This window comes from Saccopteryx bilineata, chromosome 2 (assembly GCF_036850765.1).
Source record: "Saccopteryx bilineata isolate mSacBil1 chromosome 2, mSacBil1_pri_phased_curated, whole genome shotgun sequence".
Classification (NCBI taxonomy): Eukaryota; Metazoa; Chordata; class Mammalia; order Chiroptera; family Emballonuridae; genus Saccopteryx; species Saccopteryx bilineata.
The window spans coordinates 328,225,988-328,251,225 of NC_089491.1; the positions used below are offsets into that span (position 1 = coordinate 328,225,988).

A 25,238-nucleotide genomic window follows, 5' to 3' on the forward strand; every position below is an offset into this window, starting at 1 on the left:
TTGCAGTTTGGGGGGAGCCTACCTAAAAATGACAGAACACAATTTGCCAATCGCTCGAAATGAGGAAATCCTATTTTCTTTCAAAGCTACTTCTCATATTTCATCGTGAAATAATCTTTATTTTTCAATTTTAAGAAAAGTTGATGCATTTTAAGTACATATTGACTCAAGGAACTGACCGGGAAAGAACTCACGTCTATTTGTAGTGATGGCTAGAAGCCTGCTTTCCAAATGGCAAACTGGGGCAGAAATGAACACACAAGCTCTAGCTGGACCACTTCCAGTCCTTTTTATTTGTAGGGCGCTTTTAATGGGAACAACCTTAATGTAGAAATGGCAATGGACGCTCTCAAGCTTCAAGTTTAAGAGACATGAAAAAGGCAGCATCGTGTTTGTGCAAATATGCAGACAAAGCCTAACGTCCCACATGGCACTTCAATCAAAGGCCCAAAGTCATTGTTCTTTGCAGATTGCATCTTTCAACGCCCGTAGACCCTGCGGGTTTGTCAAAAGGCAAGCCTTTATGATTGCTTTCATTAATGGTATGTTTTGTCAAAGTCTTCAATGTGAGTTCTTTACTGAGGATAGAGAGAAAGAGCCACACGCTGTCCCAAAGAAGGGCTGGGTGTTACTACATTAGCTCCATTAGAAATGTTGCGCATATTGGTCAAGCAATCAGTTATCAAGATAAAAGTGGACTCTCCACACAATGGTAGAGCCAAAGCTCCATTGTTCCTTAAAATTCACAGAGAGATCTCATTTCCGGTCATTGCAAGAGGCAGAGTCATAAGTGTAAGATAAATGCAGTTTTGAAAACCTATCTGGGTGCAATCCTAAAATTGCAAAGGGAAGGAGACAAAAGTTTATTGATTCAACCCAATTATAGAGTCGGGCTCATAATAAAACTCAATATTGATCTGTGGACATGATGCTAACATAATCAGTCACATTTAGATATTTAGCCCAGATCATATCGATCCATGTCAAGTTCAACTTTCAGCCATATTTGTGGATGGAAGAGCTATATAATTCAAGCTGAAGGGTTTTCAGAATCACACACACAAAAGATACACCAACTAATATACATCTTATCATATCGAAAGGTGAATTTAGCAAGTAATGAATGGCCATTCATTGATGATGTACAGTATGAGGTTATAATCCACAGAGAAAGTAACATATGTTTTCCTTTACTTTTAGTACTTACCTGGATGGTTAAATCATTGGATGTAGTATATTAGTATTAATTAGATGAACACTAAACTGCTTTTCCTGAACTCTGAAATGAGATAATTTAACTTCTCTTGTATTTTATTCTTATGCCTTATAGTCTTTTAATAGAAAATTAAATATATGAAAATGTAAAATAATAACAAATGAGTAGGAGGCAGAATATTGAAAAATGCAAGGAACGTGTAAAATCAGAAGATTACATTTATTTTAAAGAATTTATCTTAGAATTCTTATTTTTCCATTTATCTGAATAAAAAAATCTTTTGCTATCACCTTTATGAAATCAAATTACTAGTTTTATAAAACATCTGCTGAGTTTTAGTCATTATTATTTTTTTTCAGCAAAGAAGGTCATAACTAGAAGTTAAAAATAACACCCATTAATGGCTTAGCTGTTGAGAACAGGGTATGTAATATATTTCAGAGAAAAAAAATCCACAATTCTCTTTTAACTATAAAGGTTTACAGAAACAAATTCTTTTTTTTTTTTTTTAGGCATTAAGTACATTTTGTTCAACTGCAACTAATTCTTCAAAGGACATTTCTTTTTAAAAAATATTTTAAATTCATTTATGCTGACATATTTTCAAATGTCACACTCACACTGTGCCCCCCATGTCCCATGCAGAGTCTCTTAACACCCCCATTTCCCACCCCTCTGGTCCCCCACCTCCTACCATCACCCTTCCCTTTCCCTCTGGCTGCTGCAACACTGTTGTCTGTACATGTGTGTTACGTATATATGATTTTGGCCAATCCCTGCACCTTCTTTGATCTGGTTCCCTTTTCCCTCTTTCCTATGACAGCGGCCATCTGTTCCCTGTGACTCTGACTTATAAAAAAAAAATTCTATTTTAAAGCAATAAGTATACAGCCCTAAATAAAATATACAAGTTCCTAAAAAATTAATCTATGGTTCATTTATACAATGAGTCATAGTTTCAAAAATAAATTTACTTTAGGAAGCATTTTCCTCATGAGATATAACTCTAAATCATAAACTTACTAATGTGACAAGCTTTTCTGAGCTACCCATAAATTGAAAAATCACTTTTCCAATTGCTATCAGTGATAAAAATAATATTCACAATAGTAATTTAAGTCAAAAATACAGATTCTATAGTGAAAGAAAGAAAACACATGAAAAATATTCTTAAACCAACAAACAAGACACCTTATAATCTCTCCAGGGTTACAATTCTATGAAAAGACAATGCACTCCTAAGGACTGTCCCATCTTCCAAACACAGGCTGGAAAGACCAGGCATCTGTCTCGACTTCTTGCTTTCTATGTCTGAGAAGCACAATCAAAATGTTCTATGCAAATATACTTCACTGTGTACCATTTTTCCATTAGTTTCCATGAATTTACATAGAAAAATAAATTGAAAAGGCAACAGTTTTGATCTCCTTGTGTGAGAAATTCTTCACTTTCAAATTCTCCATGAATTAAAGTAAAACAGGAAGTCAACTGTCATTAAGATATTACTTTCTTTCTTAATTTCATAAAGGAATATTTTCCTATAGCTTTCTGTGGGCATAACATCTCTTCTTTTAACTCTCAGGAAACAGAGATATCATCTAGATCAAATGGAAAGCCCGCTTTCAATCATTCGTTCACACAACAAAATCGAAAGCTTGTTGACTTGCTCTAAAACTGGGCTACTCTGGGTTATCTTCAATTCATGTTTACAATAACACAAAATTACGGTGACTAGTTTTAAATGGAAAACTATTCATGGCACTAATCAAATGATCACTGATAATGACAAATTTCAGTTTAGTTTATCTTCTGCAATGATATAAAAATTATCAAAAGAAATCAACAAGATATTAGTTAGCTTCAACAATGTACTGTAAAACTGTTGTAAATTGTGATGATTAACCTATGGACTAACTACAGATGTGGGACATGGTAATTGAAGAGCGTTTCTATGGTAACAGTTGGATACAGGCTCCAACGTCTTGAGGTGGTCTTGTCACCAGGTGTGGTAACAGCAGATAAAATAAAAACCAAACTGAGAAAGATTACTATTTGCTATAGATTTAAGGAATTAGAGCAGCTTTCTTCAAATGGAACCTGAGAATTAACATTTTCCTTAGGTAATAGCTGTTGGAAGTCAAGAGAAAAGAATAAATAGGCTGGCAGTATCCATTTAGATTGTCAACGCTGACCTGAAAACAGCTGGCACAGAAAACAATGTGTAAATTATTAGCATTGGGTCATGAACCCAAGTCCCTGAAAGGCATCTAAGTTAGAGTTCAGAATGTGAACTCTTTCTCTGCAACTAATTTGAAAGATGCTGCGTTTTTTCCTGCTCCTGGAGTTGTGAGAGATTAGAAGCATTTTTGAAAGGGAAAAGGGAGGACAAAGATTGGGAGAAGGGGCAAGGAGACCACTGAGGGAGAAGAGGTGGCCACTCACTAGAACTGAGACTACTCAAGTGTCCAGACCTGGGAGTCCAGCACCAAAAGGACTCAGAAGAGGGTGCTGCTAGGTAATGGTCACCTCCCCTGCAAAATCCCCAGCTGAACTAAGCAGCCATGAACACTGAAATACAGTGACTTGGTTTCAAGTTATCCTATGTTTAGAAGCTTGCCTGGAGCTGCATTTACTGCTACTACACTTGGCTATACTTTCCCTTCAGCTCAAACTCACATTGACTTGAAAATTTACAGGCTGTAAAAAGTAGCACACAGAAGCACACACCACTTCTCTTTACAGCACCCATACAGACACTGATAGGAAGAGCTTAACGTTAAAATTTTAGACAGATCCTCCTGCTTGGCACTTTCATGTTTTATGTATGCATGTTTTATGCTGAGACCAGAAAAAACGGTTGATAGATATATCAAGTAGAAGTTTGTTCACACCTCTATTATTGACCCACATAATTCCTTAGCTTGTTTTTGCTAAATTGATTAAAAACTGATAGGTGGGTTTACACATCCTGCTTTTTGCAGCAAATGGCATGTAATATTTTCACCCAATGACAATTTTAATCAACACATACAGACCTACAACCACAGGCCAAGTAAACCAATATTCAACGTTTATTTAAATTAATACAGTCAATGTAAAGTAAGACATTCTTTACCCATGAAGTGTGAAATTTAATTTATTAGATCAACCAGGAAAACTAGGTTCTATAATTAAATGCAAATTTATAGTCTAATTTAAGGATTAAAAATTGGCTTAACATTGAAAAGGTAACTTCTCTGGTTCACTTTCAACATTAACTTATGACTGGAAGCCCACCAGCATTGTGTTGGGCTGTATCAGTTGACATACATATTGTACTACATATGTGAGTTAAGGGAAAAAATAAAAAACAAGGTGTTTGCATAATATTTTGATTGGAAACAGCAAAGAAGGTTGTTTAACTGAAGGTGTCTGTCAGTCAGGCAAAAGGCAGAGAAAATTTTTATATATCCCGAGTCAAAAAATAGATAAGTAGACTAGATTCTCTTATCAGGGAATCTATAAACACATACTATTATTTTTTCAGGATATAAATAATGGCAAGGTTGTCTTATAAGTTTGATTTTATAAATTTATTATTTTGTTATGACTATCCCTAAACATTCAGCTTGCTGAGATTTAAAAATGAGCTTTATTTTTTAAAGTTATAATATTGATGCTTCAAAGAAAGTTCAGGAGAGGAAATGAATTAGCAACTAGTCCCTCCAATTAAACTCATGCACTGTGAATATTTTAGGTAGAACTTTACCTACATTTAAATTATTTTCACTTAGTGAAAATAATATTACATAAATGATTTAGCATTTTTCTACTTAATGTTATGGAGCATTTTTTTTTGCAAGCTATTGTGTCACCTTCATGCCCAGATGAATGGTAGATAATAGGTTGTTTCTACTTTTCTATTGTGGCAAAAATAGACATTTTCGTCTCATAAATGGTAAAATTAACCTAAATATTCTGGGTTTATCTAGACAGTAGAAGCCTCACATTGTAATCAAGGTTATACCTGTCCTTCAAAAATTGTATCATCACAAAATTTTTTATACAGTGAAGACAAAATCACAAAATTTTAAAAATCATAAAATACTTACCCTTACCAGCTATGAGTCAGCAAAGAAATAAAAAACAAAGCATATTTAAGTGGGTTAGAAACATATTTATTTCTATAACTAATCACATTGATTTTTAAAAATTTCATTTAGACAATTTTAACAGGATGACATTGATCAACTAGAGTACATAGATTCAGAGAAAACATCTGCAGATCATTTTGACATTTGATTATGTTGGGAAGAGGATATGAACAGACACTTCTCCCAGGAAGAAATACAAATGGCCAACAGATATATGAAAAGATGCTCATCTTCATTAGCTATTAGAGAAATGCAAATCAAAACTACAATGAGATACCACCTCACACCTGTTAGATTAGCTATTATCAACAAGACAGGTAATAACAAGTGTTGGAGAGGCTGTGGAGAAAAAGGAATCCTCCTTCACTGTTGGTGGGAATGTAAAGTAGTACAACCATTATGGAAGAAAGTATGGTAGTTCCTCAAAAAATTAAGAATAGAACTACCATATGACCCAGCAATCACTCTACTGGGTATATATTTCTAAAACTCAAAAATACTGGTACGTAAAGACACATGCAGCCCCATGTTCATGCAGCATTGTTCACAGTGGCCAAGACATAGAAACAACCCAAAAGCCCTTCAATAGAGGATTGGATAAAGAAGATGTGGTACATATATACTATGGAATACTACTCAGCCATAAGAAATGATGACATAGGATCATTTACGATAACATGGATGAACCTTGATAACATTACACTGAGTGAAATAAGTAAGTCAGAAAAAACTAAGAACTGTATAATTCTATACATAGGTGGGATACAAAATTGAGACTCATGGACATAGATGATCACATTGATTTTATTATTTCTTGGTGTCTACTAATGACTTTGAAAGTTGTTCTTCCAAGAGATAAACACTAGGGGCGCAACTTTCTATAGGGGCCCATGAATCTCTGATAGATGTTACACTCAGTATTATCATCTGTTTGAGGTAAGAACACATTTTTCTCACTTCTTTAATTATTTTTTTTCCTATCTAAAGAAAGATAAAAGCAGCAGAGTATGCTCTATTAGAAAACTTTACTGAAAGCCCAGAATACAAGAAAGCTGTTGCTAACTGAAACACTTTGGCCTTCTAGAATAAATTTCGCTCTTTCAGAAGATGACAATTTGGTTTCAATCCACCTGCTCAGCACTGCCTTGAAAATACACTGATTAATAGTAGGAGGTTTAGTCACACAGAGATTAAGTGGCTATCTGAATCAATTGATCGTGAGATCGTTAACTCATTAATTCTGTATTGTCTGTTAATGTTAAGGCCAGTGGTTCCTGACCACGTTTTTTGTCCCTGTGTGCAAGATATGTTGCGTCCATGAGCTCAGCAGACTTCTTGGGTCTACCTTGCACTTAGGATGTCAACAAAAGTGAATGAGTGAGATGTTTTTACAAAAATGATTTTCAGGTCATTGTAACCTCAATGGGGGTTACAAATGGGAGTAATTTACCCCCATCTTCAACCCTGCCCTCGTGAACATTTGAAAACATTTTGAGATATTCTGGTCTTAAGAAATAGGCAGAGGGTGGGGAGAGCAGGTGTGCGACTGGCATCTAGTGGATAGATGTTAGGGATGATGTTAAACATCTATAATACAGAGGACAACTTTCCCCAACCCCCGAAACAAAGACTTACCAACTAGCCCAAAATCTTAATAGTGCCAAGGCTGAGAAATCTTGCTCTGACTTGTGAAAAATAATCATTAGTCAAGGTGCTTCTAGTCAAGGTGGTGTCACTGAAAACAGAGTTACCCTCCCACTTGAAAGAATTAAAAATTCAGAAAAAAAAATAGTTCTCAAAACAATGGGTATCAGGCAAGATAGGAGAGCGATTCCTAGGAGATGAGACAGAAATGAGGCAGGCCTTACAGTTGCCCTAAGTTAACACTGAAACAAGAACCCAGCGTTCTCCCTGAGTTAAGAAGACAGAGCTAACAGTTCAGAGAGGCATGGTGGGGGGGGGGGGGGCTGGGTCCACAGGGCAGGGGATGGCACTGTTCCTGCCCCTGTCCCCACCTCCTTCAGTATTCAGGTGAATACTAAATACCTCATGCATGAGAAGGAACTATCTGAAGCCAGGGAAAGGATCACCCATTAGAGGAGACAGTGCCCCAAACTCACACAGAGCCTGGAACAATACTTGTTCCCAACAGTCAGAATATAAAACCTCAAAACTCAGGGGTCATCATCAGAGTCCTTAAGAAGAATCTTTGGATGTGGCTACAATGAACCCTATTACGCACTGTTTGGTTCCACCTGACAAAACCGAAAAGCAAAATCTGAATGGATCAAACTATTTCCAAGTAACTTAGCTTCAACTGTTTCTCGGAATAAACGTCAAGAACATTTTCATGAAGAAAACCACACTGAGGGACATCGTAATCAAACTGCTTAAAACCAGCACAAAGAGAAAATCTTTAAAGCAGCTAGACGAAAAAAAAAAAGACACGTTATGTAAAAGAAGCAAACAAAAATGATGGTGCATTTGTCATCAGAGGGAATAAAAGCAAATTTTCAGACAGCGGAACAAAATCTTTATAGTACTGAAAAAAGAAAATCTTTCAAAACAACAGTAAGGACTTTTTCATATATAGAGAAGAATTCATCACCATCAGACCTGCACTGCAAGAAAAATCAAAGGAAGTCCTTCAAGAAGAAATAAAATATCTCTATGAGAGAGTGCAGAGCTCAGAGGTGGTAACCACATGGGTAACTACATAACAGTTTCTCATATTATTTAAATGTCTTTAAAAGGTAATTGTTTAAGGCAATAAACTAATAGCAATGTATTGTGGGATTTCAAGCAGAGGTAGGAGTTACGTGTATGACAAGAACAGTCCAGTAGCCAGGAAGGGAGAAATGGAAGTAAGGTCCACAGACTGTGCCTGAAGTGGTATCACGTGATGGTGGACTGTGGTGAGTTTTAATGTATACAGTTTAGACCTGAAAGTATAAAGGTGACTGGTGTCCACATTCCATCTTTAATTATTTGACTTAAGTGCCTTTGTTTAAGATGCCCCATGTGATACCAAAGGTTGCCAAAAAGAAAAGGGAGTAGTTGTTTGACGCATAATAACTCGGATGTCAAGATATTACTTCCATAGTGCAGAATCTTAAGAGAAAAAGGGTGCTGATCGAAAAGCCACAGTTTGAGCTCAAAGTCAGAGACAAACTGATTTATTTCAGGGGAAACCAGCGAAGTTTTGCAAAGGGGACTCACAAGTTAGAATCTTGAGTCTAATGATTACAAAAACTATGGTTGACCATGTTTCTATCATTGTCATGTAATTTGTTAACAAATTTACTTGTAAATTCAAATGGAAAGTACAGTCCTTAATGATTTAAATTAGCATACAAAAATGACATAAATATTAAGGTGTTGTATTTAGAAAAAAGAAAACTGGCTTGAGGACTTTTGTTTTTATCATCTACAACAGAAAATAGCTCTATTGTCCTTTCAGGTTATGAAGAACAAACCTAAAAAAGTGACAGTTCATCATTTTGGTTTTCTGAAATCCTACCAATACCAATTTCATTTTGGAATACTTTCCTATTTCTATAGGGCACAGTTAAAATTTTTATAGGATACATAAGTTAAAATTACAAAAATTAAAATAAATATTCTTTGGAGAGTTTTGGAAGTTTTTCTCATATGCTCTTGCGATTCCTGGAGTCCCCCAATGCTTGGCAAATTCACGATTAGAAACCAGTGGCACCGTTTAGTCTAAATCTGTGAGAAAAATTAGATAACTGATTCTTTGACTATTAATATGAACTATTTTGTATTCAATTAGGAATCAGTTAATGATATAAACTGCAAGAAAATGTTATGTCTCCTTAAGGTTATTAATTGATAATCAAATTATTTAATAAAACTTACAAAGCTGAGCATCTGCTTGAAGAGCTCCTCCTTTAGGATTCAGCTTCTGCGTTTGAATGGCAGGGACAGGTTTGTATGACTGGCCTGTGGCCCTATACATGGCTTGAACCCATAGTATTCTATCCTGTTCATCATCACTGGCAAAAATAACAGTGTCTCCTTCTTTAACAGCATTGAAGAACATCCGCCCACCCTGAAGGCCTGTGGAGGGAGGAAGAATTCATTAAAAACTTATACAACTGGCTGATTTTAACCTTATTCACTAAATGGTCTCATGGAAAAGAATTAGAAAAAAAAAGCATTGATATTAGTAGCTCAATGCTTTAAACGATTTTTAGTTGAGGATCAAACACACAATCCAAAAATTGAAAGAGAGGCAATAAGAGAAAGGTTTAAATTTCCATATCACTTTGGAAATTAAAAATAATCTAGGGAAATAAACAGTCTGTGACATAGTAGCATTATGAAGACACACAAGCCTATCCCACAAAAATGAAGACAATAGTCTGATAAGTCATGCCAGAAAAGTGTCATCTGTTGGCATAGTTCTCATCCAATGTGCAGGAGAACTCTATGAGTTTAGCCAAAAACAAAAACAAACAAATAAAACAGTGATGCAAAAAATGGTACTCAGATTGTATGGTATTTTATCTTTTGCAAAATTCTTTCACAGAGGAGATATTTTGCATTTTTAAATGATGGTTAAGTGAATGTGATCAGATTTGTATTTTTAATCTCTATACACTAATATCTTAATCTCTATATTTATACATTTTTAATACCACTTTATTAATTTCACTTATCTCCACAAATTGCTTCATTCACTGACTCCCTCATCAATTTCAGTTACCATGTGTTTAGTACTGTACCTAGTATTAACAAGGAGGGAGGGAGGCACAAAAATGTGTTTTTTCGGGAAAAATTGGTAGAATATATAATAATTCATTTCCCATTTCTTTCCCTATTTCTGTCTCTTACACCTTTCGATTTCTAATAAAGAAGTTGATGTAAGCATTGATGGTATTGCTCACAAGATTTTTCTATAATAGTGACTTTTGTGTATTTCCTGCTTGTACTAAGATAACAGAGATGATGAGTTATGGCTAAACTGAACGAGCCCTCCAAAAGATACCATCCAATTTCCATAAGGTCTGTTCAGGTATACCACGAGTGAAACATGTACCCCCTTCACTGAGTGGAGACTGTAGAGCAGATTCAGGATGTTCATGACAACATGAATGTCCGGAAAGCTCACTGAATTTAGAATTACCTGGGTGGGGATCTGTGTAATCCACAGTGTATCCTTCAAGCTGCATCAATTCCTGTGGTTCAGACTTTTTTTCTCTATAACTGCACATAGCAAAGGTGTACTGGCTAACCTGCAGGAGAAAAAAGTTTGCAGATTGGTTGCATTAATTTCTCTTTTAGATTATTCTTTATCAGAAGACTCTTTACTCAAATAAAAAAAATAACATTATTTTCATATGAAGAATGAAATGTTAGCACATTTCAAAACCTCGCTCTGACATTAAAGCTCCTTTCATGCGTCAGCCTGCAATCTGATCTTCCGTGCCAAGATCCAGCGTTTCCCAAGTCAGTGGTCCACTGGTCAAGACTCTGAGATGCTAATAGAAGCTTCATAGAAAAGTACGTATTCATGTTAAAAACTAGTTTGGGAATCACTGGGTTAAATAAAGATAAGCAGGCTTCTTCCATTCCAGGTTTGCTTACCTCCTTTAATATGCTGACATACATTGTGAATCTCTAAGAGTGAGATTCACTAGGATTATTCTCAAACTTTTATGATAACAAAACTTCACGTTCAAGTGTACTTATTTCAAGACTTTGAAGTAAAAAAGATCTCAGTAAAAGCTGGGGATTTACTGGCCTATTCACCAAACCTACAGGAAGGAGTAGGGTGGAATGAGTTCTAGCTGGCCAGTGATATAAGACGGCCAAGATCTGACCCCTCTCCACTCTGTTCTCTGGTGGAATGGCCTCCTGATCGTGTGCTGAAGTCTTGCTGTGCTGGACCAATCACAGCTGCCACGGCTCTGCAGTCACCTCCCTGACTGCTTCCTCTTGGGTCATAAGGCCATGTTTGGACCAACTGCTGCTGCCAAAGGGCTTGCGAATGCCAGCATTAACCCAGTTTGGGTCAAGAGCTCACATCTCTAGCAAATCATGCTGAATGCTACAAAGACAGGCTCTTAGAAGTTCCCCCAAACAGAGAGGGGATGGTCCTGTTCCCAGGAGGAAAGAATGTTGGGTGGGTTCTTTCTTGCATAATATCTAAATTGCAAAGACACTACACCAGAGGATTCCATGGCAGTTTGGTTAGTGGAAATCCTAGCTCTTTCCACTGTAAAATCTGAAATGAAACTAAAGAAACATCAGAATATCTCTCCATTGACAAACATGACTTAAAGAGGACTAAAAAGAGCTAATTATGAAAGAAAAAGTGATTACATGGACTACATGAAGATGAAGGAATTCTCCCTTTTAAAGGATACTGTGAAAAAAGTGGACAGTCAACGCCACAGCCTGAGTGTGAAGCCGAGGGGACTGGAGAAGAAATTCCCTCTGCGGCAGGAACTCCTGCCCTGGCTTCCCGCCTGCAGCCCAACCAAGCTGGACAACCCTGACTGACTGCTACAGCCATGCTCTTTGTTACGTATTCCCTTCCATCCAGCAAACGTTCTAGAAACGTATTCCAAGGAAACAAATGGACAAGCATTCAAAGGCGCATGTGCACCACGCCCGCTGCAACACTGCATGTGAGACAAACCAACAAAGTTTAGTTAAAAACCTTACGGTATGATATGATAGATTTTTTTTTCCCAGACATGTAATTATGTCTAAGATATGTTATAACATAATGAGCAAGTTAAAAACAAAAATATAATGTGATTTTAGAGTAAACAGTATACATACACATAAAAAGACGAATATGTATTATTATTATTGAGTGGTGAAAGTATAGGTTATTATAAATTATTTTTTCAGTGTTTTTATTTTTTACAAAGAAATATGAATTATATTTTAATTTACAAAAGTACAACTACTTCCATTTTGGAAGAAAAAACACACAAAGAATTGTTTGGAAGAATGAGGCCCCAACTTAAGATAGCGGTGGTTCTTGCTGCCTGGAGTTCTCCTCCTCTGTCCTCATCTCACAGACGGTCGGCGGATTTCCTTTCTCACCGCCTGACCCATAGGCTCACAGACAGAACCCAGCAGCTCCCCAGGGGTGTGTTATTAAAGAATGCTTCAGTTTCCCTGTGTACAAGGTGATGAGCATGGGGTTTTCTTGGGGATGGGAAAGGGGTAGTGAGCAGTGAACAATAATATCACTCTTTATTATTTATTCTAGAAAGAACTGCATTCTCTTCTTTCTTAAGGACAATAACTTGGCCCCAAGTCCCATTAATCTATAAAGTGACCTCACACAGTAGTATCTTTAAAACAGTATGAAACAATTCAAACATAAACGAAAGTATGATAAAATTCTAACATGTATCTATTTGTCATCCAGCTTTTCTGATCCATAACTTTTTGTATACTTACATGTTTTTTTTTTTTAAGAACAGGTACAGTTAAAGCCTGTATGCACCTAATCAAACCTGTTTCCTTCTCTCTCTCCCGAGAGGCAATCACCACGCTGAATATTCTGATTATTTCCATGACTGTTTTAAAAGTTTTATTATATAGAAGTTCTTTTAGTTTCTAGACCCAATTCCTGTGTGTGTGTGTGTGTGTAGGGGGTGGGGTTCCACACCAAGAAGCGGTGTTCCGGATTCCAGGTGGGTGTCCTGCAATTTAACTCAGTTCCGACACTATTTACCTAGAGACAGTATCAGGCTCCCCTTCAAGCACCTGTCTCACACCCAAGTTGCTGCCTGTGCTTCTGACTGACCAGCTATAGACTGGAGATTCCCATGACAACCTCCTTGTATGAAAGCCCAAGTCTCTGTGTGTACTTATGATCCATATATCAGAAGTCCCAATGATGTCTGCCTCTTGGCTTAGATTAACTGGCTAAAGCAGCTCATAGAACTCATCAAAATATTTGACTTACTAGATCACTGGTTTATTATAAAGGGACATAACTCAGGAACAATCGAACGGAAGGAATGCATAGGACAAGATACAGGAAAAGGGCACAAAGCTTCTATGCCAGAGGTCGGGAACCTCTGGCTCACGAGCCAGATGTGGCTCTTTTGATGGCTGCATCTGGCTCGCAGACCAATCTTTAATAAAAAAAATAATGTTAAAAATATAAAACATTCTCATGTATTACAATCTATTCATTTTCTACTGCTCATGTTCATGGTTGCGGGTGGCTGGAGCCAATCACAGCTGTCCTCTGGGACAACACCAAATTTTTATTGGATAAATGCTTAACGTACAGGGGTCGTTGTATGGCTCTCACGGAATTACATTTTAAAATATGTGGCGTTCATGGCTCTCTCATCCAAAAAGGTTCCCGACCCCTGTTCTATGCCCTCTCCAGATGGGTCACTGTCCCCAACTCCCCACGTGTTCACCAATCAGCAAGCTACCCAAATCTCTTCTTTTTGATTTTTTATAAAGGCTTCATTATACACAGGCATTACTGACTAAACCATTGTCATTGTCGACTGACAACCTCTAGCCCCGCAACCCTCCTCCAAGGTCAATGGGTTGAGGCCGAAAGTTCCACCTCTCGAATCACATGGTTGGTTCTCCCAGCAACCCCCCTCCATCCTTAGATGGGGTCTCAAAGTCACTCGTTAACATAACAAAAAAAATATCTTTTCACTCTCATTAGGAAATTCCAAGCGTTTTAAAAGCTCTGTGTTAGAATGGGGATGAAGAGCGAAGAGCAATACCGGCAGACCTCCTTTTGTTGTGCTTGGCTTTACTGAGCTTCAGGGATGTTGCAGTTCTTACATATGGAAGGCAAGGCCCTCCGCCAATCAGTCTGCAATACTCACCTCACTGAGGTGGTCTGGAACCAGACCTGCTCTCTCTCTCTCTCAGTTATGCCTATATATATGTCTTATTACAAACCAGTGTCAGAGAAGAAAGTTAATAAAATCAAGTATTTTTCATATATTACAGAAATTTTATATAAATGAATCATATATATTCTTCTGCACCCGTTATAACCCCATAACCAACCTGATGTTTAACCATTTTGATTCATGTTCTATTACTTGAATTGTCACCATATACCCAACGTCCCAGTGCTAGCCTTCAGTTTCTTCCACTTGCCCTTACGAACAACCCCACAAGGGACCTGCTGGCTCACATCTCACCCACAGCAGTGAGGGCCACGGAGGGGCGACACCAAGGACTGGAGTCACTGGGTTAGGACAAGCCCATCTTCACTGCTAGCACATACTGCTAAACTGCTTTCCGACTTATGCACCCACCAGGGGTAGATAAGAGCTCCTTATATTACTCATCTATGTCACACTTGGTATTTTGAGTATTTTTTAAACTCATTTTGATGAGTAGGAAATAGCATCTTGCTGTTAGAATTTACAAGTCCCATCACCGCTAGGGCTGACCATTTCCTTGCAATGTTATTAGCCACCTGAGGTTCCTTTTTCTGTGAGTTTCCTGATGAGTTTGCTCATTTTCTAGTGTATTCCATGGTGTATGGCCAGTAGTCACTGCCGTCGTGGCCATTCACATGTAGGTTCTCATTAGACTTGGACAGACAGTAAAGAAACAGTGGAGTAAAAAAATGGTGGGCCATTCTTTATACAAGACTTGCACTGGCCGGTGAGCAAATACACACAGGGCTCCCAAAGCCACTGACACATTCTCCGGTTCTACAACCAGGAGAATCTTCTCCAGTGTTTCCTAGAATCAAAGGCCTCACCAGTCTCAGCAGGGCTCACAAAAGCCCCTCACCTCTCTGGTTCCCTGTAAAGCCAGTAGTCACAGCCACTATCACAGCCGCCTGGCCCATGCAGGTTCTCATTGGATTCGGACAGTCAGTAAAGAAACAATGGAGCCAAAAACTGATGGGTTAACATCTTTAATCCTAGCTTGCACCTGATGGGCAAGTAAAAACACACACTGGGCTCCAAAACCCACTCACATTCAGTGCTCACAAAGCTACTGACTTATCCGAGTTTCCTAGAATCAAAGGTTTCTAGCTCACCAGACTTACTCACCTCTGTTCCCCATCTCCTTCCTTCTCCAGCGTCAAACTGCACAAACTGGCCTCTCACTCAACACTCCGCCATCTTGGCTGCTTCTCCTGGCCTACTCCACGTGGCCTCCTTCTGCTCTCTGCTCTGCTCTCTCCTCTAATGATAATCTCAGGAACCAAGAGCACAAGCTCCTGTTCTGCCCCTATTTTATAGTGTAGAAATCCAAACCTTTAATCCAATATACAAAATAGGGAAGTCTCTAATACAAAGTCACCTATCTGAGGCATGATGGGATTGCACTACCCCACATCAAAAAGGGTGGGAAAGGCTTAATCCCAAAACCAAGCCCCAGGCTACAAGGATTCTGCCTGCCTTTAGCCCACCCCCAACACACATTAATATCACCTGGGCAACGGGCTCCACGTGGGCAGCGTCATCTTTAACAAAGTGAGCATAATGTATTTCATCTGCCCAACAATAAGGCTGAAATTAATAGGCTGTTTTAAACTTTTATTAGTTCTGTCTAGTCCTGTTTCAGATCTGCTTGTTAATTTTTCAGTCATAGGTTCTTTTTTGTTGTTTTGTACACTTAAACTTTCTTATAAATTTCATCACCATATATACAATTATTTTAGTTTATCTGTATGATAGCTCTATTGCGGAAATTGTTGAGGATGTACATAATTAGTTTATTGTTATGTAATTTAATTAATTCAGCACCATTTTATGTGAGGATATCTTATAAAGCCCAGGTTAAAGGCTGAGTTCTCAAAAAAAAAAAGTTTTTATGTCAAATGACCAGATAGATCACTAATCCAGAAGTATATTTTATGTTAATTTCTTTACTTGCTGTTTCCCTTTTATCTGGATAAAATAAATTAGAACTTCAACATTCTCTTAGTTTAAAATTCTCAGGTATCGGAGCCCTGGCCGATTGGCTCAGCAGTACAGCATCGGCCTGGCGTGTGGGGGACCCGGGTTCGATTCCCGGCCAGGGCACATAGAAGAAGCGCCCATTTGCTTCTCCACCTTTTCCATCCTTCCTCTCTGTCTCTCTCTTCCCCTCCCGCAGCCAAGGCTCCATTGGAGCAAAGATGGCCCGGGCGCTGGGGACGGCTCCTTGGCCTCTGCCCCAGGCGCTAGAGTGGCTCTGGTCGCGGCAGAGCGATGCCCGGGAGGGGCAGAGCATCGCCCCCTGGTGGGCAGAGCATCGCTCCTGGTGGGCGTGCCGGGTGGATTCCGGTCGGGCGCATGCGGGAGTCTGTCTGTCTCTCCCCGTTTCCAGCTTCAGAAAGATACAAAAAAAAAAAAAAAAATTCTCAGGTACCATTTTTACTCCATATTCAGAGCCCAAAGCCAAATACAAACAGCTTGAGGGCAGGATTTTTCCCCTAATCCACCAATTCACTGAGATCTAGCTTTTAAATTCTTTATGAGGTAACCTCTGATCCAGATTTTCACTTTGAGAATGCCTTAGGTCAGGGATCGAGAACCATTTTGGCTGAGAGAGCCATAAACGCCACATATTTTAAAATGTAATTCCATCAGAGCCATACAACGACCCATGTATGTTACGCATTATCCAATAAAAATTTGGTGTTGTCCCAGAGGACAGCTGTGATTGGCTCCAGCCACCCGCAACCATGAACATGAGCAGTAGGAAATGAATGGATTGTAATACATGAGAATGTTTTATATTTTTAGTGTTATTATTTTTTTTATTAAAGACTTGTCTGCAAGCCAGATGCAGCCATCAAAAGAGCCACATCTGGCTCATGAGCCATAGGTTCCTCACCTCTGCCTCAGGTGCTATTTTCTTTTCCTTTTTTATTTTTGATTCCTAAGTAAGTTAAAGTCATATAAAGTAATTAAGTAATTTTAACAGATTGTAAAACCTAAACCCTAGATTTTGTCAAAGAAAATGAGGGGAACACTAACCAGCCTATATTCCTCAAGTTACATTAGGAAGTCAAAATAATTTTTCTTTCAATTAATACAAAAAACATGGGACCCACTGTGTCCTTGAAAACTTTTGAAGTGCAGAATAAACTAGTGTGGAATAAAAACAGGTGTGGAGAAAACTTAGTAACCATATAAGAGAAGATGGCAAAAATAAAGGCAAAATATATCAATTTTTACTATAAATAAGTTAAATGGACCTATTAGAATGGGATAAAAACCAAAATCCATATGTATGGTGATTATAAGATACACCACAAACAAAAGAAAAATCACTAAGAGAAAGGGGATGATACAATTCAGACAAGTAAATTTTAAGAGAAGTATTAAACACATCAAAGTATTATGTTATATTAAGACACAACTAACAATTACTGACAAAAATGGTGATTTATTAAATATGTACCTGTGAGAAAATAAATAATAAAGAGATAATGCCTCAAATTATTTCCTATTCAATTCACTTTTCTGTCCCATACCCTAATAGGCGTAGTCATCTTTGATAATAGATTCTTACAGCTATCTATATATCTGAGCTATCTTAAATAATAACTTTGCCAGAAATTAAAAGGTAATTGGCTTATTATTTTGAAATACAATTGTTTTTAAGTTTCAGAATGTGAATTATAAAAAAATGTGTTATATGGGAAGGAACACCTACTGGATTGAGGAGACCTGTGTTCTATCTAGGCTCAAGATGACCATTTCCTTTAGGGTGATCTCAGAAAAAAAGTTTCCTTACTCATAAAATCTGGGGATGCGATCATGATCTCGAATGCCCAGAAGCCCCATCCCTCAATACCTGTATGTTTCAGAGAATAATCTTATGTGTTCTTTCCAGCGAAGCTTAGCTATAGCTTAAACTATCTGCAATTTAGTGAGATTCGAGTCCTCTTGATATCATAGTCTCTAATTTACAAATGTTATCTCTTAAAATTCTCTCCACATAATTTAAATCCATAAGTCCATCAAATGTAACAATATCTTATTCAATTGGTTGAGTTTTACTGATTAATACCTTTGTAGAATGTTATGGCAATATTATCAGAGAGTAAACGTGTAATTTTGAGAAATCCAATCCCATGTATACCATTATGTGATATATATATCTTACATGTATATAAATAAGATTTGAAATGAAATTATACATTTTATTATGGTTTGTTACAACTCCAAAATAGCTTACCATTTTTCCTGATCACTTTTCAATTTGCCAAACCTTCCAATATTTTGACTTTACTGACTTTTTTCTCTAGATAGGAATATGTAAGATATAGAAAGATCTCACCATTTACATGAATCATACGGTTTTGAGAAGGTAGAACTTCTTTTTAATGTGAAGAATCCCTCCCTAGTTAGTTGTTTCCTGAGTTATTTTTTGGTTTACAATTTTGTTTTGTTTTTCCTGAATTTTCTTAGAATTCTGGTGGCTTTTTTTTTTTTTTCTGTATTTTTCTGGAGCTGGAAACGGGGAGGGACAGACAGACTCCCGCATGCGCCCGACCGGGATCCACCCGGTACGCCCACCAGGGGGCAACGCTCTGCCCACCAGGAGGCGATGCTCTGCCCCTCCGGGGGGTCGCTCTGTCGCGACCAGAGCCACTCTAGCGCCTGGGGCAGAGGCCAAGGAGCCATCCCCAGCGCCCGGGCCATCTTTGCTCCAGTGGAGCCTCGGCTGCGGGAGGGGAAGAGAGAGACAGAGAGGAAGGAGAGGGGGAGCTGGTGGCTTTCTTACCACTGATCACAAGGCGAGTGCAGCTGGGAGAGGATCAAACACCAACAACCGGTGACATGGTCACCGACAACTGGACAACTGGAAATTGAATCCAAGAGACAACTAAAAAATTTGGCTTTCAGATACACTGGCTCCAGGAGCAACCGTTTCCATACAAAGATGCTGCATTTTATGCTTCTTTGGATTCCTCTGGTATCCCCAAGAACTTCCTTCCCTCTCACCCTTCTCTTTTGCACAGTCATGTGAAATCTTGAGACAAAGCCTATGACGAGCATGTAGTGTAAACTTAAGTGGACCCGTCTGAACAGTGTGAACACCTTGCAGCTGCTCCTTTGCCAGGCAGTATCCTGATTAAGAGTAACCTGAAGAAGTTACACTCTGAAAAATCTGTCAACATTAGTTGGTAACCCTGTTCCCTGTGCCCACAGTGGGAGGCAGTCTGTGGCCACCCCAACACTCTGCCATCACTGTATGCCAGGGAATTAGATGGAAACAGGTGGTCTGACCTGTTCTGAGCTAGTATTTGCTTTCACCTCCAAGCTTACAGGTATATTACTAACCAAAGCTTGTATAATATCCTATATTGCAAATGAAAACTCCTTTCAGCGAAAGACACAGCAACAATGAACATTCAATTTCCTTAACCTAATCCACTCTTAATAATGCCATAGAGAATGGATTTGTTGAGAATTGGGGGATATAAACAGACTTAAATGTGAGGACTTACATCAGGTTTTGACATCACTACCTTTGACAGGGCACCTTAACTTAAGTTGCTGAGGCCCCATGAGGTGCCTGCATCTGGTCTGGAAGATCTCCCATTTCGTTTGCGATTGCCAACCTGTTCAGCACCTGTCCATGGGCACACGTCTGAGTGTTCACCGTGAACTGTTAAGAGACCACAGCACCCAGGCCGTGTGTCGTGTCCCTGCTGCAGCGATCATGTGAACAGCTGGCGGCTTAGCCACTGCCACCGTCTAATTTCAGTAAAGACTGCGGCTTAAAAATCCTTAGCTGGAGATGTTCTTGGCAGATGCCAAAGGTGCGGTTAGAGTTTTTTTCTTTTTTTAATCTGAGCTTAATTTAATCAAGGAAAATGAATATATCTTCAGGGTCATGATGGATTTGAGAGGAATATCTATTTATTGTCTCGGCCAAATGGCATAAAAAAGGTTTAGCAACCAGTGCATATAAATTAGAAAGAGAAAAGGCAGTCTCTTAAAAACAATGGTTGGACTTATTCACATATATTCATTTATTTAACAAACATTTAGTTTCTATTCACAGTAGATTATAAGAAAGACAAGGTCCTTAGTTTCATGGAGTATCTATTCTAGAAAGAGTAAAGAGGTAATAATACATACAGAAAAACTCAGATAACTTTGAGTCAAGAGAAGTTCTCTGAAAATATAACAACACAGGCTAATTTAATGTGACAGGAGTGAGCTGAGACAGAGAGGACAGACAGGGCCCATCAGAGGAGACACATGGCTTGACACCTGCTATGGGGAAGCAGGATGAACCAGCCATGGGGCAAATGAAAGTGAGGTAGCTAAATTCTTACTGGGGTCAAAAAAGACAAGGGTCTTAATTCAAAGGCATATTTGCATAGAAATTGCACTTAAGAAATAAACCCTAATTATACACTTATTTGAAGGACTTGTAGAAAGTGGGGCTGATGACTTGGGAGGTGTTAAACTCCAACTCTTGGCATGACAATTAATCTGGGGGTAGAATGTGACACGTGAAGGTGCAGCTCAGTGACAGGGAAGGACTCACAAAGAGGAAGCTGGCGCTAGACCACGGAGGACCAGAGGTGATGGCCAGGGGTTACTCTAAGTACCAGGGGAAGTCACGGGAGGGGTTAAGCAGCCACTTGGCAAAACCTGAGTTATGTCTGAAACAAACATTCCGGCAATGAAAAGACTGTCAGGGGAAGGGTGGAAAGGGGAAGCAGAGAGAACCTGGAGCCAGTGTGAAAGATGATAGTAGTTTCAGCTAGGACGGTAGCAGAGACGAAGGGGAGAACTGGATTTAAGAGGGATGTCGTTCTGGCTGTAGATCAAACTGTCTTCTGATTGACATGACAATAATAAAAAAAGAGGAATCAAAGATGATACCTAGGTTTTTTTTTTTTTTTATGAAGACAGAGTCAGAGAGAGGGACAGATAGGGACAGACTGACAGGAAGGGAGAGAGATAAGCATCAATTCTTCGTTGAAGCTACTTAGTTTCCTTAGTTGTTCATTGATTGCTTTCTCTACTCATAGTAGATTATAAGTCCCCCTTGACCAGGGGGCTACAGCAAAGCAAGTAACCCCTTGCTCAAGCCAGAGACTTTGTGCTCAAGCCAGAGACCTTGGGCTTCAAGCCAGTGACCTTTGGGCTCAAGCCAGTGACCATGGGGTCATGTCTATGATCGCACGCTCAAGTCAGTGTCCCCACGCTCAAGTTGGTGAGCCTGTGCTGAAGCCTAATTTGCCCACACTCAAGTTGGCAACCTCAGGGATTTGAACCTGGGTCCTCTGCGTCCCAATCCTATGCTCTATCCATTGTGCCACTGCCTGGTCAGGCTTAAAATGAAGTCATAATACAATTCTTAAAAGAAAAATTAAGCCCATGACAATACTGTACAATTCCATGCATAGCTCCATTACTCTTTCATGCAGGAATGAGCTATAAAATAAGAGGAATCAGACATTTCTCTGGAATCTAAACATGAAAATAAAAAAAGGTTTAAGGGAGCACACAGTACGTAGAGGTAAAGAGAGGAAGTTTTGCATTGGGATCACTGACTGAGTAACGAGATTCTGCTTACCCAATTCAGACCAATTCTCACTCCGCCTTCTCGGTCTCTTTTTATAATTTTAGCACTTGAGATATATATGATTATTTAAATTATATTTTAGAGTGATTTTAAAGAGTAAATGCATTAAGTTTATTAATGTTCAACAAATTCTATAAATAAATATGGCTATTATTTTTCTCCCTATGGAAAACCCACTTATCACAAAACAAAAGTTATCTTAAAAATAAAACCTAAAATAAGAAAAAATTGTTTCCCTTTGATATTTTGTTCCAAGTGGCCTCACAAGCAAACCAATTTTCAATTTTCTAGCACTTTGGAGATGTGCACTTTTTTTTATATATATTTTTCTGAAGTTGGAAACAGGGAAGCAGTCAGACAGACTCCCGCATGCACCCGACCGGGATCCACCCACCATGCCCACCAGGGGGCGATGCTCTGCCCATCCAGGGCGTTGCTCTGTTGCACCGAGAGCCATTCTAGCACCTTAGGCAGAGGCCATAGAGACATCCCCAGGGCCCAGGCCAACTTTGCTCCAATGGAGCCTTGGCTGTGAGAGGGGAAGAGAGAGACAGAGAGGAAGGAGAGCGGGAGGGGTGGAGAAGCAGATGGGCGCTTCTCCTGTGTGCCCTGGCTGGGAATCAAGCCCGGGACTACTGCACGCCAGGCCAATGCTCTACCACTGAGCAACTAGCCAGGGCGTAGATGTGCATTTTAAGAGATAAACTAACACATGCAACTGGGCAGGTAATGACTACTATCAAGAAATGACATGAAAAAACAACCAAAATTTTGGTAAATATTTAAGGACTGATGAGTCATCTAAAGTTTTACACTCTTACTTTATATTGCAGACATCCATGCCCTTTGGGCTTACAATTTCATTTCCTTAGCCATATTCCCAGATACACAAAGTTTATATATATATATATATATATATATATATATATACACACACATATATATATATATATATATATATAGAGAGAGAGAGAGAGAGAGAGAGAGAGAGAGAGGGACTCTAGCATGGTTATTTTTAGAAAAAGGGAACCTAAATATCAAAAGAGGTGAATTGTTACATAAATTATGTTAATCTATACTATGGAATCCAATTATTCATTAAAAAGAATAAAGTGGATTTTTATATATTGATATGCTTTTTAAAAGGAATTATTTTTAACAAAGTTCCTTTTTAAAAAAAATGATTGATTTTAGAGAGAGAAAAACATCAATTTGCTCTTCTATTTATTTACACATCACTGGTTGATTCATTTATGTGCCCTGAACAAGGATTGAACCTTCAACCTTGGCATATCAGGACAATGTTCTCACCAAATGAGCTACCTGGTCATGGCTGAGATATCTTTTTAAAGGGGGACAAAACAATCCACAGAAGAAAATATATAGGAAATGAAGCCATTGAGGATGAAAGTTTAGCAGGTCACACTACTAGCAATGGTTTCCTGGCTACTTCCAGGAAGGGGAATGGAATGAGGTGGCTCTACAGACAGGGGTACTGATGGCGCCACAAATACTTCTGTATCGTTTAATTTTACCTGACATAAGCATGTCCTGGGGTTGTAAGTTTTAAATCAATTTAAATCAAAAGGCCAGAAAGCCACTATCCCATGACCTTCTTGATCAGACAGCACTATATCTGTTCACTTCACATTCCCAGAAGCAAACATCAGCTGACGTCCCAAGACTAAACCCAGACCATACGATTTCACGCAGCAGTGGTGTTCTCAGCCGTGTAACAGCAGCCTGCTGCGGTGGGCCCTGTGGGTGCTGGATGTCTCAGACAGCAACAGGTAGGGGCAGACATTTCTTTAAGTTTCAAACAGATTTGGGTGGCATCTCACTAACAGGCTTCTCGTATGTCTGCCGCATGCACAGATCATGCAGTGGCATGGCTGACTGTTTACATCCTGTGCCAACTCGGCTGATATGTAATTAACATTCTGTCTTGATAGCCTGCTGTTGTTTGCAGCAACTTCAAGTCCTGATTCTGACACGTCGACAACAAGCAGTGAACACTTTGATACAAAACAACTGATGTCTACTTCAGTTTCCAGTGATGTCGCGCAGTAGGTGGCCTTCGTGAGGCACAGGCTTCTTACGCTATCCCTCACTGGCCATTTCCTTTCTGCAGTAACACTGTTTTGTACCTCATGAAACTAACGATCCACTAATCTTGAAATATGTGACTATTCATATGTCTGTGTGTCTTCAGCTCAGCTAGAGTTGCATGCATCAATTTAATCACAGCATTATCACCGAGTAAATGAGAGCTTAATCTTTAGATTCTGACAGAGCTGGATTGACCCCTTTACTAGACCACATACTAACTTTGGGTGTAATTTTGGGTAAATTATATAACCCCTTTATAAATCAATTTTGTCTATATAATGAGGATAATAATACCTGCCCTCCAAAATACCTTATTTAAAGGAGCAAATGAGATAATGTGCTAAAAGTGCTTTACATTAATAAATTTTACGTTAAATATAGCAAGAACTGTATTAATAGATGAGTGCTTTAATAATTGTTAGATTTGCCAAAGAATATGCCATACCTGCAGGCATAGTTATTTGACTAGGCATTAGCAGAAAAGAAAATTACAAAATAATTGTTTGGTTAAATCATAAACACAAAGATAAGTTTAAAGCTATTAAATGACTGTGTTGAAATGAACTAAAATATATGAGTGTCATAAGTACTTCGTGCCAATTGATATCCTCCAAATATAAAACAAAAACCCTGAATTACCACAGAAAAAAAAAGAGATAATATATTAATATATGTTTAATTTTGGTAAGATTTCAAACATAATTCTCCAAGTCACTGTTCTTTTAATGCAGCATGAACCCTAATTTACCTTAATTGAAAAAAAGGCAGCCTCCTAAAAAAGAAACACAAAAAAAACATGAAAATCTATTTACTACTATTAACTCTACTGAATTCAGAATCTAAATGGGGATCAAAACTAATTTTACTTAGAAGTTAAATAAGCACCTGACATCAATAAATAATTTAATTTCCCATTTTAAATCTGATTTAAATATGTACGTGAGAGTCTTGGAGAAGTCTTTTCACTTCAGTGGCTCCTCGAGGATTCACTTTGAACCATGATTTTGCAGCTGGCGAAGCCTGACTCTCAATCGATTTTTATGAGTACAAATTCCCAGGTTGATGGCTGATCTCCAGCTATATCACTCATGTAATCCACACTCACAAGTGGTGATGAGACTCGCATTATCACCAGAGCCCCATTCTGCTGCAGACACAGCAGGGGCCCCCTGTCCTCCCCAGCATAATGAGTCCTTTACCTTCCAACAGTGCAGCCCACAGGTGTGGCCCTA

The 25,238-nt window shown here is 38.6% G+C and overlaps 1 protein-coding gene across 4 annotated transcripts in view; it reads right to left on the bottom strand.

The window, feature by feature from the left end:
- Positions 1-25,238, bottom strand: part of CADPS2 (calcium dependent secretion activator 2) — a 538,020-nt gene that overhangs the window by 159,066 nt on the left and 353,716 nt on the right. For all 4 annotated transcript variants that reach the window (XM_066262196.1, XM_066262195.1, XM_066262194.1 and 1 more), the window contains exons 10-11: positions 10,499-10,607; positions 9,229-9,429 (exon numbers count right to left, since the gene is read on the bottom strand). In XM_066262196.1, the coding sequence (XP_066118293.1) occupies positions 9,229-9,429; positions 10,499-10,607 (310 nt within the window). The remainder of the gene's footprint in view (positions 1-9,228; positions 9,430-10,498; positions 10,608-25,238) is intronic.